At 47.1% G+C, this 16,022-nt stretch overlaps 1 protein-coding gene across 3 annotated transcripts in view; it reads right to left on the minus strand.

The window, feature by feature from the left end:
• LOC121540802 (GRAM domain-containing protein 2A-like) overlaps positions 1-16,022 on the minus strand; it is a 111,151-nt gene that overhangs the window by 68,784 nt on the left and 26,345 nt on the right. For all 3 annotated transcript variants that reach the window (XM_041849907.2, XM_041849908.2, XM_041849909.2), the window contains exon 2: positions 2,590-2,712. In XM_041849907.2, coding sequence (XP_041705841.1) covers positions 2,590-2,712 — 123 coding nt within the window. The remainder of the gene's footprint in view (positions 1-2,589; positions 2,713-16,022) is intronic.

A 16,022-nucleotide genomic window follows, 5' to 3' on the forward strand; every position in this document is an offset into this window, starting at 1 on the left:
TAGTGAGAGGTTAGCCCAGGTCTGACAGTGAGAGGTTAGCCCAGGTCTGACAGTGAGAGGTTAGCCCAGGTCTGATAGTGAGAGGTTAGCCCAGGTCTGACAGTGAGAGGTTAGCCCAGGTCTGACAGTGAGAGGTTAGCCCAGGTCTGACAGTGAGAGGTTAGCCCAGGTCTGATAGTGAGAGGTTAGCCCAGGTCTGACAGTGAGAGGTTAGCCCAGGTCTGACAGTGAGAGGTGAGAGGTTAGCCCAGGTCTGATAGTGAGAGGTTAGCCCAGGTCTGATAGTGAGAGGTTAGCCCAGGTCTGACAGTGAGAGGTGAGAGGTTAGCCCAGGTCTGACAGTGAGAGGTTAGCCCAGGTCTGACAGTGAGAGGTTAGCCCAGGTCTGATAGTGAGAGGTTAGCCCAGGTCTGATAGTGAGAGGTTAGCCCAGGTCTGACAGTGAGAGGTTAGCCCAGGTCTGATAGTGAGAGGTTAGCCCAGGTCTGATAGTGAGAGGTTAGCCCAGGTCTGATAGTGAGAGGTGAGAGGTTAGCCCAGGTCTGATAGTGAGAGGTTAGCCCAGGTCTGACAGTGAGAGGTTAGCCCAGGTCTGACAGTGAGAGGTGAGAGGTTAGCCCAGGTCTGATAGTGAGAGGTTAGCCCAGGTCTGACAGTGAGAGGTTAGCCCAGGTCTGATAGTGAGAGGTTAGCCCAGGTCTGATAGTGAGAGGTTAGCCCAGGTCTGACAGTGAGAGGTTAGCCCAGGTCTGACAGTGAGAGGTTAGCCCAGGTCTGACAGTGAGAGGTTAGCCCAGGTCTGATAGTGAGAGGTTAGCCCAGGTCTGACAGTGAGAGGTTAGCCCAGGTCTGATAGTGAGAGGTTAGCCCAGGTCTGACAGTGAGAGGTTAGCCCAGGTCTGATAGTGAGAGGTTAGCCCAGGTCTGATAGTGAGAGGTTAGCCCAGGTCTGACAGTGAGAGGTGAGAGGTTAGCCCAGGTCTGACAGTGAGAGGTTAGCCCAGGTCTGACAGTGAGAGGTTAGCCCAGGTCTGACAGTGAGAGGTTAGCCCAGGTCTGATAGTGAGAGGTTAGCCCAGGTCTGACAGACTAGGGTAGCTATGGTCTATGTCAGGGCATAAGTCTGTTCTGTGCACTTTATATTCATGACACCCATAGACAAGTTCAACAATACTGTATCAAAAGACTAGGGTGTAAATGGGTCATAAGATGACAGTTGGGTAGAATATAGAAAATACATGATTATAGAAATGGGGTCATATGGGTTATTGGCTGCCACGTTAGCATGTGGAAGCTAGCTAATCTTCATCCCGAGTCAAGGAAAATGACACTATAATTACGGGAAAAGGGTTGGGTCCCAGACCTCGAGACAGCCTTCCCACCTAGTCATCAATGTTGAATCACAAGGTGTGATTCTATTCTACTCGATGCCAACGCAAATAAACAGGAAGGGAAAATGAAACTGACCACAGAGACCCTTTAACTGTCTTTGTTTGGGCGAGCTGCCAGCGTTTGGCAGCTCTTTGTTGCATCCTAAGCTACTAACTCCTTCTGTATGCAGAGGACACGGCAGGATGGAGCAGAATTCAGGTGGGGACTTGTAGGCAACTTAAGAAAAGGAGACAGGGTTGTTGAATGTGGGCAGAAAGAGGTGGAGATATCACTGTACATCCTAATGCTGGTTGCGAATTTGCCTCCCTGTCCTTAGTCAGCCCAGCAAGCAACGACGGCAGTGGGCAATGGCACATCAAATAAAATAAAATGTTATTGGTCACATACACATATTTAGCAGATGTTATTGCGGGTGTAGCGAAATGCTTGTAAATGACATCGTAATGATGTTATTTTATAGTTGCTAAAAAGACTTTAGCAAAGCGTCCTTATACTACCAGTACACAACCTGATCATGACGTCATTATAATAATAATATAATAATAATATGCCATTTAGCAGACGCTTTTATCCAAAGCGACTTACAGTCATGTGCGCATACATTTTTACGTATGGGTGGTCCCGGGGATCGAACCCACTACCCTGGCGTTACAAGCACCATGCTCTACCAATTGAGCTACAGAGGACCACCATTGAAACCACTTTTGCTCACTAGGAGTGCACTGTGACCAGACTAGACACATTCACCATAACTTACAGTGTCTGCATATGCTGACCGTCACTGAACATTTAGCAATATGGGAGATGACTCATCAAGAATGCTTCTTCAGCTTCTAATCAGAGACGGCTTGTTAACGGTCCCTCATGACAGCATGGGGAGACACCATCCATCTGTTTACCACTCTGGAGTCTGCGGGGAGGGTGACGACCTTCACACTAATGTCGGAGGCATCTTCGATTTGCCCGAACGCACGCTAAAATAACAATAACACTAATTTCTGGTATCCATGAGTTCATCTGACTCTGGTATCCATGAGTTCATCTGACTCTGGTATCCATGAGTTCATCTGACTCTGGTTCAGTAGAAAAAGGGGCTTAATTGACAAAATCTCAAACTATCCCTTTAAAAATGAGCATTGAGGAGGTAGGGGGTTGGCTGATCCTAGATCTGTGCCAAAGGAAAAGGAGAAGACTGACCTGAACTGCGGTTGGCAGTGCCCATTGTCCTCCTTGGCGGCCTCGGCCAGCAACTCCAGCGGGCTCAGGACACTGATTTCCTCACTCTGGTCCTGCTGGTCCATCATCATCATCATCATCAGCCTGAGGGGACAGAACAGAACACAACACCCCGTCACACACCGAGACAACTAAGTGATGAACACTTCAGTTCATCACTCAGTACACGACCATACCCTTTTCTACTCATCGTGCCCTCTCAAACCGTACTGTGCTAGCAGCTGAGTTATTTTCACATTGGCCTTTTCAGAAACAATGATGGACGCGCAACCAGGCCAGTACAATACAGCTGTGTCTAAGCATGGCCGTATCGATCAAGGCTTCCACGGGCATGCTGATGGTGATGCAGGTTGACGTGTGACTGGGGAGGTGTGATCACTAGGATACAGGAACCAGTTGGTATATCATCTAGAACAGGGTTTCCCAACCTTTTTTCCCCAGGGCCCCCCTTTTATTTATTTTGTATTATTGTTTATTGAGCCTATATTCAATACACCACAAGCTTGGTTGGTACAGCCCTCACAGGCTCTCAATACAAACTCATGAAACTCAAATTCATTCAACATGTCTGTGCCTGCCCCGTCTGTTCCCTTCAGATTTCATCAGGATATATACGACTTAGAGCAACGCATTCCCCATTGAGAAATATATGCTGTGCTAGGTTACACTCTTAGAAAATAGGGTTCCAAAAGGGTTCTTCGGCTGTCCCCATAGGAGAACCCTTTTTGGTTCCAGGTAGAACCCTTTTGGGTTTCATGTAGAACCCTCTGTGGAAAGGGTTTTACATGGAACCCAAAAGGGTTCTACCTGGAACCAAGAAGATTTCTGGGGACAGCCAAAGAACTGTTTTAGGTTCTAGATAGCACCTTTTTTTCTAAGAGTGTAGAGGCGATGAGAGAACAGGGTTGTGTAACTGACAAAGGGAGAATCAGAGCAGGGTTGTGTAACTGACAAAGGGAGAATCAGAGCAGGGTTGTGTAACTGACAAAGGGAGAATGTGATCCAGTTACACAACGCTGCTCGCTCTTTCATCTTTCCTGTCTAAAACGTTAGCCTAATTTGTCAGTCAGGTAGGACGGCCTGGATCTGAGGTCCGTGTTGGTGAATGCCTGGTAACTCCCCAGACCAGGTACTGTATCTTCTGCTTTCATCTGCAAAACATCCTCTTCTCTTCCCACTTTTATTCAAAGCATCATGTTCTCTGAAGTTCAGCCTCTTGGTGACTGGCTGTCTGGCATCCTAGCTCCCCCAGGACCAGAGTGACGTGCACAGAGATGGCCTGGTCCCAGATCAGTTTGTGCTGTCTTGCCAACTCCTATGGTCATTGTCACGCAGTGATCAAAAGACTGGGACCAGGCGAGTATTGAGATGATGGTTAAAAAAATCATCTAGATACGATATTAAAACACTCTCTGGATAGTTCAAAACATACATTTAATTCAGAGACTTTATCAACAATCCAGCCTCACTTCCCACTGGGCACGCCACGTCATTTCAACGTGGAAATTTGGGTAATATTTGGTAGACATTGATCAATGAGATATTCATCCACTCAAAAAAGTCAGCCAGAAGTTTGTTGAATTCCCAATGTGTTATCACTATGCTTTCAACCATCTAAAAGCACAACCAAATTCCAATGGAAAAACAAGGTCAGATTTTTGGTGTAGTTGTCATCAAAATGTGTTATCACTGCGCTTTCAACCATTTAAAAGCACAACAAAGTCCAAATGGGAATACAATGTCCGATATTTTGTATTTATACAACAACTTAAAGTGTTATCACTGTGCTTCATCTAATAGCAGAACCAAATGACCTGGATTGTAGTTGAAGATTACATTTGAAATCAGCCAAAGCTTGAAACCCTAGACCTATATGTATTGTCTATTTTTAGTTGAACCCTGGGTTGAATTGAAACAACAGCTGTTGATGACATCCCAAATGTTACATAGGCCTAAATAGTATCATTGATGATATATTACTTATTAAAGTATGGTTACATTTCATTTGCTCTGTTAAACCTACCCTTTGGAATGAGTTCGATAGCAAAACGGAATATATTTAGTTATTAAGAGGTATAAAAGCAGGGGCTTGCTTAAAACCCTGGATGGGAAACCAAATGAATAGCTACATCAACTCTCCAGATAGTGGATATAACGTTGAAGATCTGACATTTAAAAGGTACAAGGTTTGTCTATGTTGAAATTTGGTTACCATCATGACATAATCCTGTGGTTGAAATTCCACCCTCAAAAAGTTAATTTTTTTTCAAATCCAATGTACAGTATTTTTCCACATGGCTTCCACATCACAATACATTGATTGTGTTGAAACAACGTTGGTTTAACCAGTTTTTAGCCCAGTTGGCTGAGCCGCTAAGTCTTAAGTCAGACACCGTAGTAAAACACATCATTCTGTGAGACAAACACGTATTCAAACCTTCCAAACCTTCCAGTCCTGATACGATCTTGCTCACTCACAGAAGCTCCTGTCTCTCTTCAGTTGTTGGTAGTGCACTTGGCTGGATAAACACTTCCATTGACACGGATGCAAATGGTATGAAAATAATTTCCCCCTTTCGCCGGAATCAACACCCATCCACATGCACGGAAATTAAACTAATAAAATCTTTGGGTGCAACTGAATAGCCTACAGGTTTATTGTTCATTCACAAATGGTTTGCTGTCATTACTACAAAAGATATATATATATAGATATATATATATATATATATATATAGATATATATATATATATATATATATATATATATATATATAATGGCTGCTCTTCGGGAGTTCTAATGAGTAATAACTGAGTGCAAAAGACATTCAACGGGCAGCGGTTTCACAACTAACAACCAACAGTTATTTTGTGTAGCGCTGCTACTGGCTCCAAATCAGAGCCAAAATGGTTCCGAACCTCCTCAATGGGCCTCTTGTTTAAGTGTCCTTGAGTGATCTCACCGCTTCAGTGCTGCCTGCCCCCCAAACAAGTCCATTCCAAACACAGCTAGGGGAAACGAACACATTGTTTGGCTTTAGTGAAAATGGATCTGTCCAACTTGATCTACAACACAAGCTGACACAGGGCAGCAGGTAGCCAAGCGGTTAGAGTGATGGGCCAGTAACCAAAAGGTTGCTGGTTGGAATCGCCGAGGAGAAATATCTGTGGCTGACCCTGTAAAACAACAAATGTCACTGCACCTATCCAGTGTATAAAACCATTTCCCCCCCAAGCATTTCACTACACCAGCAATAACAGCTGCTAAATATGTGTATGAGACCAATACAATTTCATTTGATATGTACATTTACTTCCCGCCGAGAGCTGTGTCCACAGTTTTATAAATGGGTTCTCTTTTAAAGCTACCAACCTACTTCACTTTAGTATATTAGGCTAAACATAGCCTGAAGCGCTCAATTAGCCCCTTTAATATCCAATACAAGTACACTAGAACTCACTATTCCCCATTACAATAGGACAGAATGTCAAGGGGTGCTGAAGGTGGGTGTGGTGCAGGAATCAAGCGCAGGACGCAGAAGCTCAGTCCAAAAGACTTTAGTGAAATATTCACGGAGTAAATGAGCACAATAAGCCCGGAGGCGAAATAACGGCGCACACAGGCGTCAAATAAACGGCGCACTAACATGTGCGAAAACCTCTCCAAACACTGGAGGGAAGTACGTAGCTCAAACACCAAAACAGAAGAGCAATCACACACAAACACAGACACACACAACGAGACTTAAATAGGACACTAACGAGGACTAACTAGACACAGGTGTACAACATCAAGACAAAACCAAACGAACATGAAACATAGATCGGTGGCAGCTAGTACTCCGGGGACGACGACCGCCGAAGCCTGCCCGAACCAGGAGGAGGAGCAGCCTCGGCCGAAACCGTGACATTACCCCCCCCTTGACGCGCGGCTCCAGCCGTGCGCCGACCCCGGCCTCGGGGACGACCAGGAGGACGCGGAGCAGGGCGCGCGGGATGGTCCCGGTGGAACTCCGACAGGAGAGATGGGTCTAGGATGTCCCTCCGCGGCACCCAGCACTGCTCCTCCGGGCCGTACCCCTCCCACTCCACGAGATACTGGAGACCCCCCATCCGGCGCCTTGAGTCCAAGATGGACCGAACGGTGTACGCCGGAGCCCCCTCGATGTCCAGTGGGGGCGGAGGAGTCTCTCCTATCTCACCTTCCTGGAGTGGACCAGCTACCACCGGCCTGAGAAGAGACACATGGAACGAGGGGTTAATATTCTTATATTCAACAGGTAGATGTAACCTATAACACACCTCGTTCAATCTTCTCAGGACTTTAAAAGGCCCTCACAAACCGCCGACCCAGCTTCCGGCAGGGCAGGCGGAGGGGTAGGTTTCTGGTAGAGAGCCAGACTCGATCTCCGGGTGCGTACACGGCCCCTCACTGCGGTGGAGATCGGCGCTCGCCTTGTGACGACGGATGGCCCGCTGCAGGTGGACGTGGGCAGCGTTCCACGTCTCCTCCGAGCGCCTCATCCAATCATCCACCGCAGGGGCCTCGATCTGGCTCTGCTGCCAAGGTGCCAGAACCGGCTGGTAACCTAACACACATTGGAAGGGGGTTAGGTTGGTAGAGGAGTGGCGGAGAGAGTTCTGGGCCATCTCGGCCCAGGGAATGTATCGAGCCCACTCCTCAGGCCGGTCCTGGCAATACGACCTCAGAAACCTACCCACATCCTGGTTGACACGTTCTACCTGCCCGTTACTCTCCGGGTGGTACCCTGAGGTAAGGCTAACCGAGACCCCCAAACGCTCCATGAACGCTCTCCAAACTCGGGAGGTAAACTGGGGGCCTCGATCAGACACTATATCCTCGGGTACCCCGTAATGCCGGAAGACGTGGGTAAATAGGGCCTCTGCGGTTTGTAGGGCAGTAGGCAGACCCGACATAGGGAGAAGACGACAGGCCTTAGAGAACCGGTCCACAACGACCAGGATGGTGGTATTCCCCTGAGAGAGGGGAAGGTCTGTCACAAAATCCACGAGAGGTGGGACCATGGTCGTTGTGGAACGGGCAGGGGTTGTAACTTACCCCTGGGCAGGTGTCTGGGTGCCTTACACTGGGCGCACACCGAGCAGGAGGAGACATAAACCCTCACATCCCTGGCTAACGTGGGCCACCAGTATTTAGTGCTAAGACAATGCACTGTCCGGCCAATACCCGGATGTCCAGAGGAGGGTGACGTGTGAGCCCAGTAAATGAGTCGATCCCGAATCTCGAGCGGAACGTACTTCCGACCCTCAGGACACTGTGGAGGGCTGGGGTCGGTACACAACGCCTCGCTCGATTTCGGCATCGACCTCCCACACCACCGGTGCCACAAGACAAGACTCCGGTAGTATGGGAGTAGGCTCAACGGACCTCTCCTCCGTGTCATACCGCGGGACAGCGCATCTGCCTTACCATTCTGGGACCCAGGGATGTACGTGATTTTAAATACGAACCTGGTGAGAAACATACTCCATCGAGCCTGGCGAGGGTTCAGTCTCCTCGCTGCCCGGATGTACTCCAGGTTCCGATGGTCAGTCAAAATGAGGAAAGGGTGTTGAGCCCCCTCAAGCCAATGCCTCCACACCTTAAGGGCCTGAACTACAGCTAACAGCTCCCTGTCCCGACGTCATAATTACGCTCCGCCGGGCTGAGCTTTTTTGAGTAAAAAGCACAGGGGCGGAGTTTAGGTGGCGTGCCGGACCGTTGAGAGAGAACGGCCCCTATACCAGCCTCAGACGCGTCCACCTCAACCTGAAAGGGTAATGCGGGATCCGGATGCGCCAGCACCGAGCCGACGTAAACAGGTCCTTCAGTTTCCTAAAGGCCCTGTCCGCATCAGCTGACCACTGCAGGCGCACGGACCCCCTTTCAGAAGGGACGTGATGGGAGCTGCCACCTGTCCAAAACCCGGATAAACCTCCGGTAGTAATTCGCAAAAACCCAAGAACTGCTGCACCTCTTTGACAGTGGTTGGGGTTTGCCAATTACGCACAGCGGACACACGATCCACCTCCATTCTCACCCCTGACGCGGACAACCGATAACCCAAAAAGGAGACCGACTCCTGGAAAAACAGACATTTCTCTGCCTTGACATATAGGTCGTGCTCCAACAGCCTCCTCAATACACGACGCACCAGGGTTATATGCTCGGCCTCGGGTAGACGAGTACACCAGAATGTCATCAATGTACACGACCACCCCTTGCCCCTGCATATCCCGGAAAATGTCATCTACGAAGGATTGGAAGACTGATGGAGCATTCATCAACCCATATGGCATGACGAGATACTCGAAATGACCTGACGTGGTACTAAACGCTGTTTTCCATTCGTCGCCCTCCCTAATGCGCACCAAGTTATACACGCTCCTGAGATCCAGTTTTGTGAAAAACCGCGCTCCATGCAATGACTCCGTCATGGTCGCAATCAGAGGGAGTGGATAACTGTATTTCACAGTAATCTGATTGAGACCACGGTAATCAATGCACGGGCGCAACCCTCCATCTTTTTTCTTCACAAAAAAGAAGCTCGAGGAGGCGGGAGAAGTGGAGGGCCGAATGTATCCCTGTCTCAAAGATTCGGCTATGTAAGTCTCCATAGCTTTTCTCTCCTCTTGAGACAAAGGATACACATGGCTCCGTGGGAGCGCTGCTCCTGCCTGGAGATCAATCGCACAATCCCCCTGTCTATGAGGAGGCAACTGCGTCGCCCTAGTCTTACTAAACACGAGAGCTAAATCCCCATATTCAGGCGGAATGTGCAGTACGGGCACTTGGTTTGGACTTTCCACCGAATTCGCCCCCACGGAAACACCCAGACATCGCCCCTCGCACTGAGCAGACCACCCATCGAGAGCCCTCTGTTGCCACGAAATAGCAGGGTTATGGGTGCTTAACCAGGGAATACCCAGCACCACTGGGTACGCAGGAGAGTCGATCAGATACAGCTGTATAGTCTCTTCATGACCCCCCTGCGCACACATCCTAAGTGGTGCTGTGATCTCCCTAATCAACCCCCGACCCCAACGGGGCGGCTATCTAAGGCATGAACGGGAAAAGGTTTGTCAACAGGTAGGAGAGGGATCCCTAAATCTAAACAAAACTTCCGATCAACAAAATTCCCAGCTGCCCTGAATCTACTAGCGCCTTATGCTGGGAATGAGGTGCAACCTGTGGAAAACAAACAGGTATACAAAAGTGCGCAACAGAGAGCTCTGGGTAAGTGGGCGTCTACTCACCTGGGAGGGCTCCCCAGTGCGTGGCCTGTTGTCTTCTCCCCCGGAGAACCCTCCCCAGCACCTGGCCGCAGTGTGCCCTCCACGACCGCACTTGGTGCAGGAGACAGGCCCCCTCGGGCTCCTCCTCCTCCTTTCTCTAGCGCCGGCACCCCGAGCTCCATAGGGCTCGGCTCGGAGGTGCCGGAGGGCGGAATGGACGGACCCCCCTCGGGACGTCCACGGGTGGCCAGCAGGGTGTCCAGACGGATGGACATATCGACCAACTGGTCGAAGGTGAGATTGGTATCCCTGCAGGCCAACTCATGTTGAACGTCCTCCCGTAGGCTACATCGAAAATGGTCGATGAGGGCCCGTTCATTCCACCCTGCGTCCGCCGCTAGAGTCCGGAACTCCAGCGCAAACGCCTGTGCGCTCCTCCTCCCCTGTCTCAGGTGGACTAGACGCTCCCCCGCCGCTTTGCCCTCAGGTGGATGGTCGAACACGGCCTTGAAGCGACGGGAGAACTCGGCGTAGGAGATGGTGGTGGCGTCCATCTTCCTCCACTCGGCGTTGGCCCATTCCAACGCCTTGCCCGTGAGACAGGAGTAGGGCGGAAACGCTCTCGTGTCCCGAGGGCACCAGGTGTACAGTGGCCAGGTAGAGCTCCACCTGCAGGAGGAACCCCTGACACCCGGCAGCTGTTCCGTCATACGCCCTCGGGAGCGAGAGCCGAATCCCCCTGGGTTCCGGACCTGGGACTGGTGGACCGGCCGATGGGGTTGGCAGGGTAGGTGGAGGTGTGGGTACCCCTCTGGCCTCCCATCGGTGCAGAGTGTTGATGACGTCCTGTAGAGCGGTCCCCAGTTGTCGTAGCTGGTCATCCTGGCCGCGGACATGCTCCTCGAGCGACTCAGGCGTGACTGTTGATCCTGCTGATTCCATTCAATTGGTGTGTGATTCTGCCAAGGGGTGCTGAAGGTGGGTGTGGTGCAGGAATCAAGCGCAGGACGCAGAAGCTCAGTCCAAAAGACTTTAGTGAAATATTCACGGAGTAAATGAGCACAATAAGCCCGGAGGCGAAATAACGGCGCACACAGGCGTCAAATAAACGGCGCACTAACATGTGCGAAAACCTCTCCAAACACTGGAGGGAAGTACATAGCTCAAACACCAAAACAGAAGAGCAATCACACACAAACACAGACACACACAACGAGACTTAAATAGGACACTAACGAGGACTAACTAGACACAGGTGTACAACATCAAGACAAAACCAAACGAACATGAAATATAGATCGGTGGCAGCTAGTACTCCGGGGACGACGACCACCGAAGCCTGCCCGAACCAGGAGGAGGAGCAGCCTCGGCCGAAACCGTGACACAGAATCAGAGATCTCGTCTATGTCTCTCTCAGACTCACATAAAAGAGGTTGAGCCATATGCAACTTTTACATGATAACCTTTCAATAAGAAGGGAGACAGGCTTTACAATACTGATGGCTGCCATTGGTATTGTGTTAAGCTTCAGGACATATTTAACTTGACTTTATAGGCTACCCACATCACCTGGAATGCAGGCTATGGTATTCTTTCCTATTCAGCAAGCAAAAAGAAAAAACATTGCCCTGGGCTTTATGCAATGACAGCCCAAAGAACAACGCAGTTCCTGAAACAACGGTGCCTGTGCTGAGACTACGGCAAAAGTGAAGTCATCCGGGGGAGAGAATGAGGTCATTGGGGAAAAAACCCATCTACAGTAAATCAGTGAAATGTGCAGTAAAACCCTACCCGTATTAGGCCTATCTGCAATTAGGCATGGAAAGGCAACCCCCTCATATCAAATAAAACATTTAATAAAAAGTAGAAAGACAGTTGACTTGCATGCACAAATCCTATTTAAAGCAGTCTATGGACAAGGTATGACAGTAATCCATGCTTTGGTTTAGTTTCCCTGGCACTGTTTCCACATGCTTTGGTTTAGTTTCCCTGGCACTGTTTCCACATGCTTTGGTTTAGTTTCCCTGGCACTGTTTCCACATGCTAAGTCAGGGGACCAATATTAGCATTTTTCGCGCATCATGTCCAATTAATCCAAAAGTATCTCAAATTGATTGTGAAGCTCAACAACTTCACTTATATATGTTTTGAAAATGATGCGTGAAAAATGCTAATATCGGTCCCATGACTTGAATGGGATTTATGCCACAAATGCTGCATGAGAATCAAATGACCAAGGTAATCTCCATGTAAAAGGACCCATTCGTACCAACATGTGAATGGGTCCTTTCAAATTGGGTGTCAAATTAAAGCTAAGAGTCTATATTTTTGAGGAATTAAGGCATTTGTACATTTTTCAAACATTTTCCATCCTAAAAATTTGGACTAAGCAAAGGCTTTGATTTCTTGTCAAACAGATGGAAAAGGGGTCTTTAGAAAACATATACCACAAAAAGTCTTAAAAGGTATTAGAAATACATCAAAACACAATAAAGTTGAACTAAAGACCCCTGTCAACTAATATCAACACTTACACTGAGTATACAAAACATTAGGAACACCTGCTCTTTCCATGACATAGACTGACCAGGTGAATCCAGGTGAAAGCTATGATCCCTTTTTGATGTCACTTGTTAAATCCACTTCAATCAGTGTAGATGAAGGGGAGGAGACAGGTTAAAGAAGGATTTTGGAGACAATTGAGATATGGATTGTGTATGTGTGCCATTCAGAGGGTGAATGGGAAAGACAAAATATTTAAGTGCCTTTGAACGGGGTATGGTAGTGGGTGCCAGGCGCACCGGTTTGTGTCAAGAACTGCAATACTGCTGGTTTTTTCACGCTCAACTGTTTTCCTGTGTGTATGAAGAATGGTCCAACAGCCAAAGGAGGCTGGGGCTTTGCAACTCAATATTAGAAAGGTGTTCCTAATGTTTGGTATCCAAAAAAATCTATGTGAAGATGTTGAATCGACATGGAAAACTGATTGGATTTTGAAAAAAGTTATCAACGTAAGGGCATTTCGTATTTTTTTCACCCAACTTTTAACCTAAATCCAATGACATGGTGAATTCTTTTTTTTTTTCAACTCAACCAAATGTAAATCAAAACTAGATGTTGAACTGACATCTAGCATAGAAGTATAGAAATAGTGCACATAGAACAGATCTACCCCTTCTTAGACTTGCTTTCAATGGGAATGACAGATCTATAACTCAAAATTTTTATGTGAATTTGGTCAGGTCGCCCAAAAAGTTACATATTGCAGCGTTAAGGTAAAAAAGTATTGTACATTTTGAAAATTCGTAACATATTGTACGTTTTGCAAATTAGGAACATATCAAACAAATTGTAATTCGTAACATATCATACGAAAATGGATGATGGACATTCTCAAATTAATCCATCTCATACGAAAAATTCCATATCATACTAAATGGAGTGTCACGGATTTACGTACATAATAATACGAAATGCTCTGAGACCAGGTTGCAGCAGGGGTCAATGGAAATCCACTGGGTGGCTAGGTTTGACTCCTTTGGGCTTCCATAAAAAGCGGGAAAAAACGCTTCTCATCTCTGTGGTAGGCTAAGTGAATACGACTCCTCCTGTAATATTTGATTTAGATTTAAAAGAGCGGGGTGAAGTTTACAGTTGAGGCTGCTTCACAGCTGTAAAAAACGTTAGTGTTATCAGCCTATTTAGCTAGCTCGAACCAGTTAATCTGCCACGATGGATATCAGAAATTGGCTTCGCCAAAGTATCCAAACAAAGGAGAAGGAGAGCGATGAGCTGCAGCAGCTTCAAACCACCGTCGTCAAGCCCAGCAGCGATGTTGCTCCCGAGCTCCAGCTAGCACCGTGTGCAGAGCCTACCCACCCTTCCACAAGCGCCGCCATATTGGCTCCACAGCCGCCTCAACCCTTGACTGTTCCTGATGATCTTGGAACAGAGGAGCCAGCCCAGGTTAGCCTAGAATCCTACCCTAGACTGGTGGAGGCCCTGTGTGCCCTTGACCAAGAGAGACATTACTTTCTAGATGTGAAAAAGGTGCTGAATCTAAGCAAAACAGATTTGTTGGAAGCTGAGTTTAGTGTCGCTTGCCAGTTTTTGCGAAATGAAATTGCCCGCTTTGGCTCCAATGAGGACAAATGGACCCCACTTGATATCCTGCAACGATTCTGTGGACCTCTCTCCGCTATGCCGACCGTGCTTACTGCACTGAAACATGGACTGACTTTTGGGTCGTCCACAGCTACATGCGAGAACTCATTTTCCACTTTGACAATCATGTTCAGTCAGCACAGAAGAAGCATGCTACACCGGAGGAAAGCTCAAATAATCCAACTGACATTTGAGGGGGATCGTACAAGAATATTTGGAATTATTATTTGACCCTGCTGGTCATCTATGAACGTTTTAACATCTTGGAGAAAAATTCTGTCCTTAATGGCCATGTACTGTTATAATCTCCACCTGGCACAGCCAGAAGGGGCCACCCCTCAGAACCTGGTTCCACTCTAGGTTTCTTCCTTTCTAGGGAGTTTTCCCTAGCCACCGTGCTTCTACATCTGCATTGCTTGCTGTTTGGGGTTTTAGGCTGGGTTTCTGTATAGCATGTTGTGACATCTGCTGATGTAAAAAGGGTTTTATGAATACAATTTCATTGATTGATTGAATGAGAATGGAATTATCCATTTCTCAGAAAGTTTCACAGAGCATCAAGGAAGCTGCAACTCTTTTGAAAACATAAGATTGAAACAATCTAGCTGGTTGGTTTTTCATCAAAATCTTGCTTTAGTGTGTAGAGCGCTGTCCATGGTGCTGAGAGAGCGCAGTGAGATTTCGTGCCATTGAACCTGTCATCTCTTGGTCAAAAGCATTATTTAAACTTTTATGTTTATTGTGGTATAGCGTGATATAAGCAGAATTCAATATAATTCCAACGCAAGAACCCAAATGACGCCCCTGGGTATAGCTACATATTGGTATGTTTCATCATAGAAATAGATAGGCTACATTCTATTGTGGGGGTGCTTTGCTGCAGGAGGGACTGGTGCACTTCACAAAATAGATGGCATCATGAGGAAGGAAAATTATGTGGATATATTGAAGCAACATCTCAAGACATCAGTCAGGAAGTTAAAGCTTGGTCGCAAATGGGTCTTCCAAATGGACAATGACCCCAAGCATACTTCCAAAGTTGTGGTAAAATGGTTTAAGGACAACAAAGTCAAGGTATTGGAGTGGCCATCACAAAGCCCTGACCTCAATCCTATAGAACATTTGTGGGCAGAACTGAAAAAGCGTGTGCGAGCAAGGAGGCCTACAAACCTGACTCAGTTACACCAGCTCTGTCAGGAAGAATGGGCCAAAATTCACCCAATTTATTGTGGGAAGCTTGTGGAAGTCTACCTGAAATGTTTGTCCCAAGTTAAACAATTTAAAGGCAATGCTACCAAATACTAATTGAGTGTATGTAAACTTTTGACCCCACTGGGAATGTGATGAAAGAAATAAAACCTGAAATAAATAATTCTCTCTACTATTATTCTGACATTTCACATTCTTAAATTAAAGTGGTGATCCTAACTGACCTAAGACAGGGAACTTTTACTAGGATTAAATGTCAGGAATTGTGAAAAACTGAGTTTAAATGTATTTGGCTAAGGTGTATGTAAACTTCCGACTTCAACTGTATATACAGTGAGGGAAAAAAGTATTTGATCCCCTGCTGATTTTGTACGTTTGCCCACTGACAAAGACATGATCAGTCTATAATTTTAATGGTAGGTTTATTTGAACAGTGAGAGAAAGAATAACAACAAAAAAATCCAGAAAAACACATGTCAAAAATGTTATAAATTGATTTGCATTTTAATGAGGGAAATAAGTATTTGACCCCTCTGCAAAACATGACTTAGTACTTGGTGGAAAAATCCTTGTTGGCAATCACAGAGGTCAGACGTTTCTTGTAGTTGGCCACCAGGTTTGCACACATCTCAGGAGGAATTTTGTTCCACTCCTCTTTGCAGATCTTCTCCAAGTCATTAAGGTTTTGAGGCTGACGTTTGGCAACTCGAACCTTCAGCTCCCTCCACAGATGTTCTATGGGATTAAGGTCTGGAGACTGGCTA

Source organism: Coregonus clupeaformis, chromosome 26 (genome assembly GCF_020615455.1).
Source record: "Coregonus clupeaformis isolate EN_2021a chromosome 26, ASM2061545v1, whole genome shotgun sequence".
Lineage (NCBI taxonomy): Eukaryota > Metazoa > Chordata > Actinopteri > Salmoniformes > Salmonidae > Coregonus > Coregonus clupeaformis.